At 37.8% G+C, this 20844-nt stretch overlaps 1 protein-coding gene across 1 annotated transcript; it reads left to right on the forward strand.

The window, feature by feature from the left end:
- Positions 1-245: 245 nt before the first annotated feature.
- LOC123656028 (hemicentin-1-like) lies at positions 246-20539 on the forward strand. The gene is made up of 16 exons (XM_045591749.1): positions 246-276; positions 1619-1805; positions 5556-5816; positions 6525-6721; positions 10578-11732; positions 11927-12483; positions 14251-14277; positions 14336-14530; positions 15478-15735; positions 15783-15989; positions 16037-16243; positions 16291-16497; positions 16545-16650; positions 17987-18370; positions 19696-19852; positions 20245-20539. The coding sequence occupies exons 1-16, from the start codon at positions 246-248 to the stop codon at positions 20537-20539; spliced, it is 4431 nt and encodes a 1476-aa protein (XP_045447705.1).
- Positions 20540-20844: the final 305 nt, after the last annotated feature.

Consider the following 20844-nt stretch of genomic DNA (forward strand, 5'->3'; position numbering starts at 1 on the left):
TTTCATCGTATTGTATAAATTGATTGGAACTTTACGTAAGGTGATTCATAATAGTGCAGTGCAGTAACTATAAAATTAAAACACGTGAAAGAGCTATTTATCAATAGGTTAATAGTTATTGTTTTGTATAAGCAAATATGACATATTCAAGTGAAACACGTTAAATTGCGAACATTTTATACAATGCTACGGACATATAATATGGTAATTGAAATAGAAAATCATATTATGATTAAAACTTAAACATGGAATGGAAATGTTCGTATGCAAAATGGGGTATTTTATTAGTATTTATTATTCATTGTCATAACAAGTATGCGGTTTCGGACAAATGTTCAGCCGTGAGTGAGCCTTTTCACAGAAAACCTACTCTTTAGCTATAAATCTATACATTTAAATAAAATTGAAGTGTCTGTCTAAGATTTCAAAATAATTGTGTTTCATTAAGTGCATTTAGTTATTTACACGATACTCAAAAGCAAACGATTTTACAAATCTTTTCTGTCTGTCCGTTCGGGCTAATTTTCGGAACGGTTGAACCGATTTTTATGGGATTTTCACACTAGAAGATTGTGGAGCAACATATAGGCTACTACCCACTACTACCCGGAATTTCCGCGATATAGGGATCAACGCAGGAAAAACCGTGTTTACGCGCGAGTACCTACCGCTCACTGCTCAGATAGATATGAAATTAGCAAACGTTTGCAGACAGCAATTTTTACGAGCAAATCTGTACATCAATACTGATATTATGAAGCAGAAAAGTTTGTTTGTTTGTTTAAACGTGCTAATCTCAGGAACTGTTATTGGTATGAATTTAAAAATTCTTTTTGTGTTGGATAGCCCATTTACCGAGAAAGGCATAAGTCATTATTCTTAAAACGCTGGTGAAATAAAGGGGCACAGCTAGTCGATATTAATAAGAGTACGATGAAAATTTATTTATAAATAAGATTGCCGGTGTAGGCTGGATGAGGATTGCGGAAAACCGGGATGTCTGGCGCGAACTTGGGGAGGCCTATGTCCAGCAGTGGATTGCAATAGGCTGAACTGAAATAAGTTTACGTTAACGCTATATAAGTGTTATTTCAAAATGTTTTTTTTTTTTTTTAAGTTAATTGGTAGATAACGATTCTGAGGTTAGTATTAAACTAACTATATACAACGCCTAAATAATAATTTCACCTTTTACTTAAGACAAATAGGCATAGACTTGATAGATATATAAAATTCAAATGTAAGGTATAGTTACTCTCACAGTTATTCCATACAAATCGACCCGACAGACGTCCTATTTGGCGAACGTCAAACGCGGGTGTTTAGATATTAATCGTTTTAGATAATAGATCGTTAGGACTTCTGAAATTTTCAAATTTCTATCCAATTTTCTTAATTTATCATTTTGTTTTGTTTTCCTTCCATAAAGTATTAGAAAAGTTTAAAAAAAACCGACAATCCAATCGTTAACGAGTTTTTCGCTTAGCAACATATTTACCTTTTAATTTTTATTTAAGTATATAATAATATTTAATGAATTAAAATCATGCGTTGAGGATATTTCCTGCTGTGCTCTTCCTTAGTTGAACTTGTACTAAATATATTTATTTGTTTTCAGTTTGTCACCTGGCATGGAGCGAGTATGAGCAGCACGATGCACGGGAAGGGGACAATGTGACACTGCAGTGTCGGTTCGAGCTGGACTCTGTCCCCGGGGAACCGCAGGCTTACGGCTGGGTGCGGATCTCGAACGGACAGCACACCAACGTGGCCTTCAATAACATCCCCCTAGAAACCAATTACCAGTTAGTAGGATTCTTTTTTATTTTTACATATTTCACCAAAATGTGCGTAGGTACCTACTACTCTACACTCGACCTCTATTCTGTGTAAACAACCGTTCTCCTGTAGTGGCGCTTGCAATACCGGCGGTCACGGATTCAAGTCCAGCTCAGGGCAGGTATTTACATTGTACAAATTTTTGTTTCATCACTGGGCCCCTGAGAGTAAGTAAAGCTGTCGGTCTTTATTGTTACCATAGACACCTGATAGCTATCATCATTACTCATGGTAGAAAAATTATCCGCAAAACATTGGTGTTCGTTCTTCTTTCTCTTTACAGGAGAAGGGTCGGGTTGATTAAACCTGACCCTTTTCCTATAAAGAGAAAGATGCCATTGTTTTCAGTTCAATTCCTTGCGTTAGGATCTAGGTCGATTACTATTTAATCACTGCAACCTGTGTCTAGGTCTCATAAAAGGTGTTGATTGTTTGATCTGATAATAGGCACGATAGTAAATTTCAAAAAGCAAAATACTCAAATACTTTAAACAAATATAAATCTGCTCCGTAAAGGAATTAAAACTGATCGATATTTCTAAAGACCCTTTTAGTGGAGATAAAATGTCCTTCTTCATCTACTTCTAAATTACAAATCTACTGAATATTTTTGCTATTATTGTTAATATAAAACAATATATGCATTCATTTTATTTTATCTTACATATGGTAACTTAACCGCTTAGGTACATAAAGTGAGAAAAATGTATTCAGTGTGGCTGTAGCATTGTTGTTTTGATCGTATTTGAATCGAATAAACGCAGAAACCCTAAAATAATTCACGTCGTGTGCCGTATTGTCTACGACTAAATACCGACGGTCGCGGGTTAGATTCTATAGTGGAGTGGATATTTGTGTTGATACAAATATTTATGTCCGGTCTAGTTGTTAGTCCTTGTGGGTCTCCCCGAGAGCACGTTAAGCTGTCGGTCCCGGTTGTTATCATGTACCCAAACCTGATAGACATCGTTACTCATAGTATATATTCGCCAACCCGCATTGGATCAGCGTGGTGGATTAAGCTCTGATTCTTCTCCTACATGGGGAAAGAGGCCTATGCCTAGTAGTGGGATATTACAGGTTGGCGGATATATTCCCTACTATGAGTAACGATCGCTATCAGGTGTACATGATAACAACCGGGACCGATGGCTTAACGTGCTCTCCGAGGCACGGTGGGGAGACCCCACAAGGACTGCACAAACACCCAGACCACGGCAAACACCTGTATGACCAATACAAATGTTTGTCATGTGCGGGGATCGAACCCACAACCGTCAGGGCAACAGATACAATCCATGGCTGTAACCGTTGCACCAACGCGGCGTCATATAAAATATATTTAACCAAGATAAAATGTACAAACGAAAACATTGGTTGAGGTAATTCTTCATAAGAAAAATAATATTATAAAAATGTAATAATAGTAATTATATACATCTTTCACAGATTAATCAAAAATTCATACCTATGTTTACGAATAAAAAATCGATTACGACAGTTCGAGGAGCTTTTAGTTGAACATAATGATAGAAATATGATGGCTATAACAAAATAATAACACCTAAATCATTCGAGCATTGTTTTCTTTTCAAATAGATATTTTAAGTCTATACAAAGTGGAAACCATTATTTGTCTTAAACCAACTGCCCCAGTATGTATACTTTGTAACGCCCTTTTTTTTTTCGAAATTATCGATTTTATAAAACTTTCTTTAGTACACACACAAGCTGACAAACAGAAAAAAGAATTATACAACAGATTGTACCAAAGTACAGTGTTTCCGTACATTTTGGTGATTCATTTTCATTTATATATACATAGACTAGCTGTGCCCGCGACTTCGTGTAATGTGTATATGTATGTATATTTACGTATTATTTGTATATATTATGTAGAGGTTGTCTGGAAGAGATCGCTCTTTTAGCTCTTTATAAGACCGCCTTTTGTACATGTCTATATTTTCTTTTTCGGTATAAATTTTTTTCTGTGATAGTGTACAATAAAGAGTATTTGTATTTGTATTCGTCCGTGTGGAATTTAACAAAACAGTTATTGTTTAGTTCGTAGAGTTATAAATTAAATAAATTCCTAAAATAAAAGTAGCCGAAGTTACTCCTTACTATATCAGCTATCTGCCAATGAAAGTCCCATCAAAATCAGTCCAGCCGTTTCAGAGATTAGCCGGAACAAACATACAGGCAAAAATTATAAAAAAAATATTATTTTGGTATAGGTATGTACCGTGTACGTATCCATTTAGTGTATATACATTTAGTAAAAAGCGGTCATTTTAATATTAAAAACAGGTACTTCAATTTTATTTATTTGTATAGATTGAAGTTGTTTTTCAAGTGAAAAAATATTGATAGATTTACTTAATGTCTGTACGCATTTTACGGTAGAGTTGTCGTAGTTATGTCAGTGTCGCTTTCGCTATTGTTTATAAATTACGTCTCGCATTTGGCGGAAAAAAGCGTACTGAATTGTGCCGTTCTTTGTAACTAACTTCTAGTGAAGGTGTACTATTTAGTTTTTTCATAGTAGGTACTAATGTAAATAATAAAGCTGATTAGTTTTAGTTTAAAAAAAATGTAGTAAAAATTATCCTTTCTCGAATATTATAATTATGTACGTAAACGACGATAAATTATTATTTTTTTTTAAATCGGATAGGTCGATAAAAATTACAGGTGTACCGCAAGGATTTTTTGGTTAAGGGATCCGTTTGTGAAATATTAAGTTTTAAAGCGCTAAGTTTTGTTAGTCAGGTTTTCTTTTAACGGTCTCCATTGTTTCAAACATGTGCGAAAACTGGGACAGCGCAATTTAATAGATACATCTTTGTACCCATATTTATTAAAAACACTTGCTTTGCAAGTTATCGAGCCATATTACACACATAAAATAAACTGCATAAAATGTTTAGTTTCTTTTTTAATTTTCATTTATAAGGGTAACTTCTTAGAATTCAATAAACGTTAACAATGAAAGATGAGTGATAACACAATTCTTTTTTAACCGACTTCAAAAAAGGAGGTATCACAATTCGATCGTATATTTTTTTATGGGTGTTCGCAGGACAACTTCGTCATTTATGAACCGATTTTGCTGGTTATTTTTTTGTTGGAAAGGAGATATCCTAAGGTTGGTACCATAATAAGGACACCGGGATCTGATGATGGCATCCCAGAGAAATCGAGGGGAACCTTCGAAAATCGTAATGACGACTTCATCGTATTGACGTTTGCTAACTTTTTTCGCCTATTTTTGTATTACTTGTCGATGTAATTGAAGACGTTTTTTTTTTCGTTTGCTACTCAATTATTCATTATTGCATCAATACACATAACTTAGAAAGTGAAGTTTGGTCGTATTTTATGATTTAACGTCACTTGTGTGTTCTCGATGTATATCTGTCTTCAACAAATATTTTGTCTTTTAAGTATTTTTAAGAATATCTACTATCTAGTTTAATTATGTATAAATTAGTCAAAGTGGATGTAATTTTTGAAGACTACTTCCTTTGCGCTCTATTCAACCTATTATGACTATGACAAGTACAGGTTTTATTTCATACTTCATAAAAAAATACGTTTAAAATGTAAAAAACCCAAACCTTATCAAGAAATTATTTTATTAATTATTAGTTTAATTATTACATCAGATCTAACTTCATTTAATTCTAATTAAATAAAATGTTCTTCTTTCACAGGATTATATTCGCACCAACCGAAGGTAAATTCGATTTGATGATTTCGAACATAACGTACGAACGGGATAACGGGCAGTTCGAGTGCTGGGTGAAAGCGGGAGGGTCGGGGCGAACCATGCACTCGCAGGGGTACAACCTCGTCGTACTCAGCCAGCCCAAGCCCCCGGTACTGAACACGGGACCGCTGGCCCTAGCGCAAGAGGGCAGGCAGCTCAACCTCACGTGTTCGAGTAGCGGGGGCTCCCCTAGTCCAGTTATAAAGTGAGTCTCATTTAAATACTTTTATTTCATTCGTTTTTTATTTCTGTGAATTTGTTTTGACACGTTTTAAATCTGTGACACAAAAAAAAAATAAACAATTAAATAACTGTTCTTAATTCTCACCGAAAATGGCCGAAAATGAGGTTTGCCGTAATTATTCGCACATTTACTTACATTACATAAAGAAACAATTCAGAATTTTAACACATAACTGTTATAATAAGAACGTAATAAATAAGCTGAGAGAACTCATACAAGATACATTTAAATATAAAGTTACCAATTTTTTTACTAACCAAACTCTTGATTTGTTAATTATATGCGTAATGAAATCTTTGACAAAGAAAAAACTATTCACAAATAACTTTATCCCTAGCTGATGGTGAACAGGAAAAAGTTTGTGCTTGTGTATTATGTATGTTTTCGGATTCTCGATACAGGAGTAAAGATTTATAATTATCATTATTTATTATCTAAAAGAAATAAAATTGGTAATAATTGAATCTTGATCTCATGAGAATTCAGCGATAAAAATATCCTTTATATTAATTGATACAAGTAAATCTAATTTCGATAAAAAGATTTGGTGTTTGTGTGTTCGTTTTACTAGGGCGTTTAAGTATGTAGCAGTTAAGAAAAGTGAAATAAAAAAAATCACTATCACGAACTTGCGCATCTGTGATGTTTATGCGGGTCTTACCCATACAGGTGGTATCGTGATGACTCGACTCACGCGTTGGACGTCGAAATGATAGTCGGTAAGACACGAGATGAGCCCACCGTGGCTGTCCTCACGCTTGAACCGAGCCGTGAAGATGACGGCGCCAACTTCCATTGTGATGTGTGGAACAGAGCCATGCGAGAGTCACTGCATTTAGAGGCTCCTGTGGAACTGAGTGTCAACTGTGAGTATATTAGTCTATCATCATAAAAAATCTATTTATTGAGGTTAGGGCTCAGTAGAAAATGTCTTGTGAAAAATTAGGAAAACCAAATTAGTATTACTAACCTAATAAACTTAGCCGGTACTAACTTTGATAGTTACTTGACAATACGTACAGTTCATTTTTAATATTTTGTTTAGTAGAACTTGATTTATCTAAACAAAACATAGTTTTAAATATATAAATATTTGTAAAGTAATATTAAAGTATCAATAAAAAACATTAAATTAAATATATTTTTAAGATTACTAATATAATAGTTGTTAAAGCTTTCTCGAATAAGATGTCAACCACAGCGTACTAGCATGGTTCAATGAACTTACAATTAGTGTTTTTACTAACGTCGCTGCGTAAAAATTTCGTAATTAACTCAGGATCTGTTTTTATGTCTTCAACTACATCATTTATTTATTTTTTTTACTAAACTAGTTCAAATTTAATATACACATACAAAATGCGCATTTAATTTCGATATAAGGGCGTTCAAACAAACTCACTTTCTAATACAGAAAACTTATATGAAACGAATAAATAATAACGTGCATAATAATACGCAAGTCTTTCTAAATACGACAGTCTGAAACTAAGTCATTATAACAGGCTAATTAAAAACTCATTAACTTAAAAATTAAATATGTTATTAACTTGAATTCTACGAGACGTTACGAAAATTCCTTATTACTTTGTGATGCTCTATATTCTGGAGGTAAAACAAATATTCCATTAAAAGATTTCTTAAAAAATCTAAGGGACTTCAGGGATTCCAAGGTTTTATACTTTCTATATATTTGTGAAATAAGAGTCACATACGACTACAACGTAATTTATTTTTCAGTTTTCGCAATTAATGTATAATCGATCTACAATCAATAAAAAAGAATTGCTAATTATGTTGTGCAAAATTCGGAATCTCCATTTCGACTTTTTTTTTTTAAATTATCTAATACTGTGTAAAAGGTTTTATGGAATGGAAAACTAGAAAAATTGCGCTAGATTTGTAAAATTTGACAAAATGTAACAATCATTTAAACTTAACAATTCACAACAGGGGAAAAAACGTTTGTCGTGTCAGCTAGTATACGAGTATAAAAATTAAATACAATAAATAAATATACCTAATTATATTATTAGAAGGCCTAAGGTGTTCTCTCTTGACGTTTATCGAAATAACACCTCTTATTATAATTCTTTATCTTGTATGTGTCGCCAGTACAACCAGCTTTTCGGTACTTCTATTGATATAGACATCTTTCACTGTTCTCTCGCTTCTTTTAAAACCAAACTTATAATACGTGTTACTGGCTAAACAATTTTAGTTTTTAAGTTTCAATTTATATGTGTATATTCCACTCCATCCACTTCTGCTTAGTGTCTTATTTTGCTGTGTCGTACACATTAAGGGTTTTAACCTAGACATTATGTTTATGTATGAACTATTTCTGTATATTTTAATGGCTGCAACCTGTTCTGTACGTGATTAAATAAATAAAAAAATAGTACAGTCTATACCTATCAACATTATTCAACCTTTGTATAAACTGCGATGTGTGGTTTGCTCATTTTGATAGAAAAATTTAACAACGGTATCGGTCTGTCAGTACGTTTCAAGTTACTGTTTCACCTGCCGAAGTTAAATCCTCCTCATGACTAAAAATGGAAAGGAGTGAACCTTGGAAGGCGAAACCCGATCTTTTATAAAAAAAATAATTTGAAACAACTTGCCTTAAACTATACCTTCGCAAGTCATTTAATGAAATATATTATTTTGTTTTGTAGGTATTTAATAATTCAGTTACAAATTACAATTTAAGACCGGAAAAACTTGTATGGAGCTCTGCTGCAAACTGTTTTCTCTTCGAGCGTAGCCACAAGTGAAATGATCAGGAAATAAATAGAAAGTTTAAAAATTATAAGTAGTATAAACCGTAAAACGTGTTATAAATATTTACCTTACGCAATTCCGCGCTTCCTATTGACCCAACCTGTAATAACTGCCAGATGTTGGTAATATTTGTAATAAGATGACCTAAATGAAAAACATGGACCAGCTAGATTCCGCTGCCTGTTCTAAATCTGACACGTACTGTAAACATAGCTTTAAACTGCGTCTTGAGGAAACCATTGCGCCCGCTTTCTTTTGAAGCTCTGTCAGTGTACGTGTTTACATTCCTCAGTTGAATGTAGCCGACTTTTGACTTTTCTTCTTTCTTTCCTTTAAGTATTTTTACACAAGGCACACAATCGTCGTTCCGTCTTTTAAGACAGTGTTATTCATTTGTATGTTTTTCAGTACATTTGCATGTATGTATCAAGTAATTATATATTAGGAGATCTACATACATGTAATATATTTTAATCTAAACTTGGTACTTTAGTTTTTTTTTTAATTTCGTTTTAGTTGACTCGACGGACTGAAGTTTTTCTGTCATGTGAATTTTAAAACGAAATTTTTAAATTTTCAATATAGTTTTCTAAGCTTTTCGTTCCGTAATAACCTTAGGTATTCAAAGTATGAAAAATCTAAAGAAAAGATTTATTTTTATTTATATAGATTAAACACTTGAGGTTTGACTTTAATGACGATGGTTAAAACTTAATTATTGTAATGTACTAGTAATTAAATCCTTATGGTTAGCTAGTCCTGAACGCGCCTTGATTCGAGAGGTATAACCAACGACCAGCTCTCATTCTTTACGTCCAGCTCAAACCGGTTTCCAAGAATGCCTTAAGCCTGTTTTAATGCGCAAATATATTTTATTATTATTACAAAGGGCTCGTTAAATTTTGAATAGATTATTCTCTGTACCTAGTTGTATTTATTTATTTATGTATTTTACAATTTATGTACACTAGGATAGCAAAAGAAAATAGCTCTTATAAACAATGCTGGTACAAAGGCACTACTTATCCCATGATGGAATCTCTTCCAGTAGTCCTGCTACAGGAAACTTATAAAACAGTCGCAAAATTAGCGTGTACAATCTAAACATATTGAGAATAAAAAAAAAATAATATATAATAAATACATAATTATACAATACACAAGTAGTTAAACGATATTTAAAAGTTCTTACGGCGATTTTGCAGTTTTATTAAGTAGTTTTCTGTAGACATTTTGCCAGAATAAAAAATTTTTTGATAATAAAATATTCTAACTTATTGTAAAACTCTTATAATAAAAGATAATTATTCATTCGCGCATGTCTACTTGAAAAGAGAGAAAAGCTTAACAAATTATTACCTTTTATTGCTACTAAAGAGAAGAGGTTTTAAGTCTTTATAATATTAATTATAAGGGGTATGCACTCTGCGATTTCTTATTGGTCTCATTTCTGTGATGTTGGCTATTACAAATGACGAGTAGAATACAAACTTGGATCTGCTCTTTATCCTCTTTAGCGGATGTCTTTTCAAAAACGTTTTTATGCACTCACCTACTTTGAAAGGCGCTCTGATATACGTGTATTCGTTTAATACTTCTGTATTAGCGTTAAACTAAATAAATAATAGAAATGTTTGAATTAAATGGAAATTACATATAGTAGGTACATGGTTTAATTGTTCAAAATAATAACCATGTCAGTATATTTTAGTATTTAATGAAAAAGTGTAATGTGTTTTCATCTCGTACGTCTCCTCACCTATTATGTTTTTGTGTCAATTAAGCACGATTTTCGATTCTAAGGATGGATTGAGTTCATCATCCACACGACCTTATAATAAAAAGGTTTGCTTCGTATGAACAAACAAGAATTTATTTTGTGTCTGCGTGTATAACATTTGGAAATAACTGGTTTTTGCTCTTATTATTTTTCAGATTTCCCACGCGTTGAAGTAGGTCCGGAAAATCCTTTACGTGTCGAAATAGACGGAACTGCGAATATGGTGTGCAAAGTCGACGCGAAACCTAAAGTGAGCGGCGTAAGGTGGACAAGAGACGGAAAATACGTTTCAAACTCGTTTAACCATTCAATTAAAGGAGTGACAGTGCAGGATGCGGGTAAATATATCTGCATCGCCGACAATGGCCTCGGCCATCCCGGCGAGAACGAAATATACCTCGACGTTCTCTACCCGCCGAGCGTCACCTTAAATTATAAAACCTTCGAAGCAGAAGAAGGTGGAAACGTTGAAATCCGATGCGAAGTGTCATCGAACCCTGATCCTATTTCAATAGAATGGACTTTAGAAGATCGGACTGATTTCCTTCAAAAGGGAAATACCTTAGTACTTACAAGAGTAGACGCAAGCATGGCGGGTACATACGTCTGTCGCGCTGTCAACGTGATAATAACGAGTACGGGAAACAAACTAGAAAGATCGGGTAGTGCTTCAGTGGCAGTGTTAGTTCGACATAAGCCCGGCCAATCTTTTATAAGCCCTGAACACCCCGTAGCACAAGAAGGTACGAGCGTTACTTTAACGTGCAGTGCGAAGCCTCCCGGCTGGCCAGCACCACAGTACCGGTGGTTCCGAGAAATAGAGGCTGGTAAAGTAACACCCAATGTTCTCGCTACCGGTAACAAGTACACGATTCCAAGCGCTCACCTCGGTAGCGAGGGAGTGTACCACTGCCAGGCGACAAACGAACTCGGTCACAGCGAGATTGCTACTGCCAATCTTGAGGTTTACCAGCCACCTCGCTTTCAGACTAAATTGCAGCCGCATATGATTAAAAAATCTGGCGAGAGAAATTTTTCTCTGACCTGTGTCGCTATCGGAAAGCCTTTCCCTAACGTGAAGTGGTATAAAGACAATTCCGAAATACGACCTGATGCTAATTTGTTCGAAGTTAAAACTGAGATCAATAGAAGTGGAAACGCAGTATTTAATGTGCAGAGTGTGCTCTGGTTTCATGGAAGGGCGCGACCCAACGGTGACGATTTATTGCCCATGGACAAGGGCATATACTCTTGTTCCTTTGAAAATGAAGTCAAGAAAGTCGAGTCGTCGATGCACCTACGAATCGAACGTAAGTATAAGAAATATACAAGTTAAATGAAAAATAGTTTATTATCAAAATTTATCACTTAGCTACATAATTTAATTATTTGTAAATAAATATCGTAAATTTGCGTTTTTAAATTTAAAAAAGAAGTTATTGTGATATGTAGCTATCAACAATATCATTTAATTTTTAAATTTCTATTTTATCGTTAATTACAGACGAACCGATAGCCGTTAAACATCAGAAAAAGGTAGCATACGATTTGATGGAAAACGCAGAAGTGTCATGTCGAATACAAGCGTATCCAAAACCCGAGTTCCAGTGGTTTTACGCCACTAATCCCGCACCTCTGTCGTCTGATGGACATTACGAAGTCATCACGACAACCGATGAAAACGACACATACTTAAGTGTACTGTTAATCAGAAAAGTGAAGGCTCGGGATTATGGCGAATATTATTGCAAAGTGAAGAATTCACTTGGAAGTATTCGTCCGCAAATCCAGCTGCAACCCAAAGGAGCCCCGGAGCCGCCTAAAAATTTGGCGAGTCAGAAAATCGATGCAACGTATGTTACATTAAAATGGGAGGAAGGTTTTAATGGAGGGTTGAGCACGAAGTATTTCGTGTGGTACCGACAAGTTAGAAACCCAGCCAATGGTGACCACTGTGTCGCGACGCAAAGTAACGCATACGATTGGAAGGAGTACGACTGCGGACGGTCCAACCCTTGCAACGTGACTCATCTCGAGCAATACAATTCTTATTATTTCAAGGTAAGTTTACTTTTATATAAATGATGTTGGTTTCACTATCACCAATTTATTTAAAGTATAATTCGTATAACTAAGTACCAAAATTCTTAAATTAAAAAACAAAATTCTTCAGCTCCTCTATTTCTATCTTCACTAATTTATACAGGGTTATTTGTAAAACACCAGCATCCTTGCAGGACAAGATAGCTAACATCATAAGTAACAACATTTGTTCTACGACTTTTGATAATTTATTAGATTTTATTTTCATACAAAAAAAAATATTAATTTAATTTTCCGTTTGAATGTTATAAACTCTACGCGCATCCCAAATATTAGGTAAACAGTTACTACTTGCGGGTGTGAATGCGAGGGGGGAAGGAAGGGCCGCTAGCGCCCTTGAACTTGAACTATTTCGCTAGCCGAAGCAGTCGGCGCGGCGACTTTGATGCGCCCGCGTCATATGATTTTGTCTGCCACTCGTATTTCTTTTACTCGTATCGATCGATGTATTGTATCTGTACTAAAGTTATTTTATAACCATGACGTACCGCTATTCTAATGTCGAATACACGGAAATGGTGAGGATGCTGGCTAGGTGTGATGACAATGTATCGGAAGCCTGTCGGCAATATGCAGCTAGCTATCTGAACTTACCTACACCGAGCCGTGAGACAATGTTACCGGTCGATGGATTGGATATTACACCAATGGACTTTTATTTATGGGGACACATTAAAACAATGGTGTGATCGCGAAATTACGAGCGGTGACATGCTCATTGACAAAATAATTTGTGCGTTCAATCAAATTAAAACTAATTCGGAAGTGTTAGTACGTGTTAGTGAACAGCTGATTTTTAGGTGTGGTCTGTGTGTTGGTTGTGATGGTGACTATTTTGAACGCTATCTACGCGATGTAGAGGTAATAGGAATTTATTTTGTAAATATTATTTTATTGTCAATTATTTTTTATATTTTAATTATTGTAAACATGCTAATTCCACTTTTTAAATACGCCTGCATTACACAATGAAAAGTGAATTATACCTAGCTACCAATATTGAATATTAAATTGTTTTAATTAAACTTAGTAAACGTTAAAGAATAATAATTAGCTACGTTAATAATTTTCACATATTTTGGATTTTCAATATTCAGATAGCTAATCTACATACACATCCGTGTTGCTCTTTGTACATACACATTTACCTAGTCACTGCGACATACATACTGTGATACTGCCTACAAACCCACCAAGCAATTTATATTATTAACTAGATTTATTTTATTAACTAGAATTATCGAGCAGAGTAAGTGTTATTTATTATTATTATTAGCAGTGCAAGTGCGCGCGAGCGTCGCGTCGTCCTTTCGACAATGAATGAATCAATGAAACATAGACTTACAAATGTCAGGACAGTACAATAAAAACTTAAAAAATCATTTTAAATTAATGTATTGAGTTATGTCAAAAGTCGTAGAACAAATGTTGTTGTACATAATATAAGCTATCTTGTCCTGCGAGGTTGCTGGTGTTTTACAAGTAACCCTGTTTATTTCTCTCAATTTCCGTTCGCCTCACCCGACCGCACTTTTCATAACCCTCGCGTCACGCATATACCAGCTTATACCCCAAGTCAAGCGCGCGTAAAGAAGTTTTACTTCAAAAAACGAGTGTATCTTTGACCACACGACTGAAATAAAAAATAAAAACTTTTATCAGTCAAGGAAATATTAGCCTTCATTTTATTGTTTATGTTACCAGGAAGCGACCTATGAGTTAAAGATAAAATACTTCTGCTTTTATTACAAAGTTGGAAGTACTGCTTCATAATATTTGGCACTCAATTAAATACATTAACGATTTTCAGGTTAAAGCTGTTAACACGAAAGGACAGAGCAATTATTCAAATGAGATCATGGTAGCGACGAAAGTGGACAAGATAATGCCTCCAGAAACAGTGAATTATGATCCTAGTTCGAGGGTCATTAGTTTCAGCGTCGCGGCAACCTGTCTTCCACTGGTGGCCGTTATTGAAGAGTTAGGAGGCTCGGATGGATGGCAGGTATGACTCGTTCAATTATTAATATCTACGATTTTATTTTTGTGTTACCCACACATTAATAATTCTAAACATTTTTGAATATCATATCAAAAATTGACCGCCCCAGCGGGGTTCGAACCCGTGTCTCCGACTGACCGTGTCGGTGCTCTAGCCAATTAAGTTATGGAACGATGTACCTGCTAGATCGAAATTTTTGATATTATGATTTTTATATTCGGTTTAAGCGAACCGTGGCGCCAATAAATCGTTGTTCAATTATTGTTACTACCGATAATGTTTTAAATTTAATAACCTACTTATCTATACTAATATTATCTTAGGAACTAGTTGTCCTAATTGAAAAATTATATTTGTGTCGGATAGTCTATTTCTTAAGGAAAGCTACATATATAGCGATGTAATTGGTGCACGAGTAAGTTCTTTCATTTTCCCTGTTCTGTAAAGTAGCTATTGTAATCTATAAATATATGACGTCACCAACACGCCTGCCCAGCGTGGTGACTACGAGCAACACATGAGTTCACGCTATTTTTGGCGCAACTTTTGGAGGCCTATGTCCAGCAGTGGACGACGATAGGCCGTAGTGATGAGATGAATTGATGAGATATATCGTACAGTCGTAGCCAATTGACTACGAGCAACACATTGGAGTTCACGCTATTTTTGGCGCAACCTGTGGAAGCCTATGTCCAGTAGTGGACGACGATAGATAGATAGATAGATACTCTTTATTGTACACAACAACAATCAACACAATAACATATTACAAATAAAAAAAATAAAAATAAAACAGTGTACAAAGGCGGTCTTATCGCTAGAGTAGCGATCTCTTCCAGACAACCTTTGGGTATATAGGACACAGCGTAGTGTCGAAGACGATATGTGATGAATTGATGAAATATATCGTACAGTCGTAGCCAATGAACTGTAAGCATGCGACTGCGCAGGTGGTGGAGACGGCGGCGCTGGAGCCGGCGCCGGGCCCGTGGCGGCAGCGCGCGGCGCTGGAGGCGCGCGGCGGGGAGCGCGCCGCGCCGCGCCTGCGCGCCAAGCTGTGCCTGGCGCGCGAGCTGGCCGTGTGCGGGCCCTACGCCGAGGCCGACAGTGAGTATGACGACCTAGTAGTCGGCGCTGGAGGCGCGCGGCGGGGAGCGCGCCGCGCCGCGCCTGCGCGCCAAGCTGTGCCTGGCGCGCGAGCTGGCCGTGTGCGGGCCCTACGCCGAGGCCGACAGTGAGTATGACGACCTAGTAGTCGGCGCTGGAGGCGCGCGGCGGGGAGCGCGCCGCGCCGCGCCTGCGCGCCAAGCTGTGCCTGGCGCGCGAGCTGGCCGTGTGCGGGCCCTACGCCGAGGCCGACAGTGAGTATGACGACCTAGTAGTCGGCGCTGGAGGCGCGCGGCGGGGAGCGCGCCGCGCCGCGCCTGCGCGCCAAGCTGTGCCTGGCGCGCGAGCTGGCCGTGTGCGGGCCCTACGCCGAGGCCGACAGTGAGTATGACGACCTAGTAGTCGGCGCTGGAGGCGCGCGGCGGGGAGCGCGCCGCGCCGCGCCTGCGCGCCAAGCTGTGCCTGGCGCGCGAGCTGGCCGTGTGCGGGCCCTACGCCGAGGCCGACAGTGAGTATGACGACCTAGTAGTCGGCGCTGGAGGCGCGCGGCGGGGAGCGCGCCGCGCCGCGCCTGCGCGCCAAGCTGTGCCTGGCGCGCGAGCTGGCCGTGTGCGGGCCCTACGCCGAGGCCGACAGTGAGTATGACGACCTAGTAGTCGGCGCTGGAGGCGCGCGGCGGGGAGCGCGCCGCGCCGCGCCTGCGCGCCAAGCTGTGCCTGGCGCGCGAGCTGGCCGTGTGCGGGCCCTACGCCGAGGCCGACAGTGAGTATGACGACCTAGTAGTCGGCGCTGGAGGCGCGCGGCGGGGAGCGCGCCGCGCCGCGCCTGCGCGCCAAGCTGTGCCTGGCGCGCGAGCTGGCCGTGTGCGGGCCCTACGCCGAGGCCGACAGTGAGTATGACGACCTAGTAGTCGGCGCTGGAGGCGCGCGGCGGGGAGCGCGCCGCGCCGCGCCTGCGCGCCAAGCTGTGCCTGGCGCGCGAGCTGGCCGTGTGCGGGCCCTACGCCGAGGCCGACAGTGAGTATGACGACCGTTCGGCAGCGGGGCGAGTACTCACCTACACCGACGGTTCGCGGGTTCGATTCCCGCTCGGGAGGGATATTTACATTAATCGACACCAGCAATTTATACTAAGCTAACTCTTAAAAGTGAACTTTATAATAGAGACTTATAAAAGGGAGAAACGTGATACCTTTTATATTAATTAAGAAAATTATTTGAAATTTGGTATCTTTAATAGTTAATTTATTCATTGCAATTTCACAATTTTTTTTTTATTACATATAAAAACACATTTTATCAAGTTCGCATTAAAAAACAAACTTATCGAAAAATCGAATTGGTGTAGTATAAATTGTTGGTGTCGATTTGTACACATATTTCTTTCCGGTCTGAATATCCGTCCTTGCGGGTCTCCCCACTGTGCTTCGGAGAGCACGTTAAGTCGTCGCTCCCGGTTGTTATAATACCTGATAGCGATTGTTACTCATAGTTGGAAACATGTCTGCCAACCTACAGGGGAGAGTGAAAGAGACCTGTACCCAACAGTGGGATGTTACAAGTTGAATGTTTGTTGTATTCAATATCAAACAGCTATCGAACAAAAAAAAACAGACTTCAATATACATTGATAAGTATAGTAATAACATTATTAAGGTTAACAGAAAATGTACCCATTAGATCTCGCTCTTTAAACGAGGCAAGTATCAGCTTTTAAATAAAAACGAATTATCAAAATCGGTATATAAACAAATACAGTCGAATTGAAAACCTCTTTCTTTTTTTAAGTCAATTAAAAACGGTTCGTTTTATTCACATACCAACCATTTTATTCAATTTAAATTTTATTGTGTTAGTAGAAAACCAGTTTTAAAAATACTTACAACATCATCATACTTCGTTTTTAGAGTTCCGTACCCAAAAGTTAAAAACGAGACCCTATTACAAATACCGCGATAGCTAGACAGTTGAAATTTTGAACACTTATGTATTTCTGTTGCCGCTATAACAACACGTACTAAAAACAAAATAAAATAAATATTTAAGGGGGGGCTCCCATACAACAAACGCGATATTTATGCTCCTTTTGCTTGAAATCAATAAAGGCAACAGGTAGGCACTTGAAATATTCACAAAATACTGAATTCTATTTTTAATTTAATAATAAATAATAAAATTAAAATAAAAAAATATTTAGACAAAAAATTTTTTCTAAATATTTTACCTAGTCAATGGTATGGAACCCTTCGTTCCAAATGTCGAGCAAGATATTTCCTGCTTTGTCCTACCTCAATAACTCTGTTCTCCTCAGTACGAGTAAGTCTAATATTTTATTTTTCTTTTTTCCTCACAGTTGGCACAGCATATACAAAAGAAGCAATAACGCTTACTACGTCTACTCTGGTCGCCATAGTAATATCATGTCTGATATTCCTCGTTTTCCTAAGTCTTCTGTTCATATTCTGTCACTGCAAACGCAACGAGAATAAGAAAGAAACTTCGAAGGACTACGAAATGGATTCCATGCGATCTCCGATGGGATCGCCTCAAAATCAAGCGCCGCCTCCGTACTACGCGAGTACTGGAATGGAAAATAAGGCTCTGGAAAATTCTATGGATATTCCTCTTACTATGGACGATTCAAAGAACACGGTGTACGCTACACAAGCGGGCTACGGCTACCACATCGCTCCCCACACGCAATCACATCAAGGACAGAACATGTCTAATACTGATTGTAAGTACAAATATTTTTATAAATGTGAAAGGTTTTGTGAGGCTTAAAATTTATGTATATATGGATACGGATCTTTTTCGCTTTTCACATAAAACAACTCAACCAACACCAATGAAACTTGGTATGTAAATAACAAAGTTGAAAACACACATTATTACAATAATGTTGATAATAGTAGAACAACTTCCACTACAATCTTCATACTCCTCACTTAGTAACTTGATTCCATCTAGTGATTGAGAGAAGTTATGTTAGTTGCTTATAAAAATCGCTGTATATAAAGCTATTCTTTTACCTTATTAACTAAGTCATTAAGTTTGTTATAAAATAAAATATTCAAAATACAATTGAGGTTTTGTGTTTCTTAAATAAAGATAGTTTTTATCAATATTAATATTTGAATTTGCTAATTCAATGTACTATACATAAAGAAAGAAAGAAAGAAAGATTAAAAAAAAACATTTATTTGATCACACAGAAGAGACAACAACAAATAGTTTAAATCGACCATAGAAAGCAACATACACTTAATACTCTTACACTTATTGAAGTATCGTGTGCCTTAGGAATGCGCCAAATTGGTTCGGTTCGACATTAGTCAGATTACCATAGTAAAAATGGTAACTAACACCAGTTTTCAAACAAACCATAGAACGAGTGCGTCACTGATGTCAGTTGCCTACAAATAAAAACTATTAAATCTAAATAAAGAATAAATAAATAAACAAACATAACGTAATAAGTCAGAAATTATACAACCACCACCATTATACACATACACAGTTATACCACCACCATACAAATAAACACGTACTATATTTATACAGGGGCATAAATACTTGGACCAAATATATATACACATATTATGTATTGTTCATTTTATATACTAGTCAGCTAGTGACTCCACAAACGTTGTTTTGCGATATATGTTATTAAACCCCCTTAATTCCCCCACCCCCGCGCCCTTATAACTTAGGGGTATGAAAAATAGATGTTGACCGATTCTCAGATCTACCCGGTATGCACACAAAATTACACACAAAATCGGTCCACCCGTTTTGGAGGAGTATGGTAACTAAGATTGTGACACAAGAATTTTATATATAAGATAAATCATTTCAACATGTGCATGATAAAAATTTTACGCCATTAACTACTTAAAATTTCTTCTCATGCACGCACGAAGGACTATCGAGTAATGACATCTCAAACGGTAATAATTAAAAGTCACATATGTATAATGTGCATATGATTAATATTAAATGTACATTAAAAAAACTATCTTTGTTTAGACAAGCAAATAGATTTTTAAACAATTTTTTTAGGGGTGAATATGGGGTACATAGAAAACAGTTACGCGAACAGTAACAACGGTGGCAGCGTCAACTCTCAGGATTCACTGTGGCAAATGAAAATGGCGGCTGCGAACAACCCGCCGGGGATCTCTCCGCACCAGATGATCGATCGACAGAGCAACTACGGGTAAGATTATGAATTGAGACAAAGTTGAGTGCACAGCTGTCGTATATGATCAAATTAGTGACGTTGATGATAAGTGCAACCACTTAAAAACGTTTGCTTATAACTAATTTCTTTTTTAATGTCTGCGACAACTAGAACCTGTTTAACGGGTTGTGGATAACGCTATTTAACGGATGATAGCATCCAACAGATAATTTTTTCCCATGCTTCTCAATGGGGATAAAGTCGGGGTTGCGTGCTTCTTGAAAATAGGCAAAAACTATCTAAGCCGTATGTGGGCGGGCATTGTCTTGCATAAAAACGGCCTACTAAAAATGGACCTGCCATTTAGAGTTTTTGTGACATATTTTTGTGCATTAAAGTAAAATATCCTAAGAGCCTTGTGTCCGCAGCTACGAGGCGGCGCTGGGCTACGCGGACGACTACGCCGCCTACCCGCTGCACGGCGCCGAGTTCGCGGCGCGCTCGCAGAACCCGTCGCGCCAGGAGTACTGCTCCGACCCCTACGCGTCCGTGCACAAGCCCAAGAAGCGCGCCGAGCCGCTGGAGTCGCCGTACCACGAGGTGAGCGGCCTGCCCGACGACAAGCCGCCGCAGCTGTCGCTGGGCTACGACGAGTCGCTGGAGTCCGGCTACTCCACGCCCAACTCGCGCGCGCGCCGCGTCATCCGCGAGATCATCGTGTGACGAGGGCGCCGCGAGCGAGAGTCGCGCGCCTTCACCGAAATTTCTGGAACGAACTACTATTGAGTTGCCCTTTATCATTGTTGCTGCGTACGTTGTTCTCGCACTCTACGAGAGACGTTTCGTTGTACATACGTAACGCAGACGAAAATTTCTGACAATGGCCGCAGCCGATGTTCGAAAGTGCCACGTTATCTCGATTCGATGGCTAGTGAAATGTATATCTGTGCCTCCTGTGACGAGTGATACGAGTCGAAACCATCCTCATAATATTTGTCCAGTTAAATTACTTTACCCTTTTTATAACT

The sequence above is a fragment of the Melitaea cinxia genome, chromosome 8 (genome assembly GCF_905220565.1).
Source record: "Melitaea cinxia chromosome 8, ilMelCinx1.1, whole genome shotgun sequence".
Taxonomy (NCBI): domain Eukaryota; kingdom Metazoa; phylum Arthropoda; class Insecta; order Lepidoptera; family Nymphalidae; genus Melitaea; species Melitaea cinxia.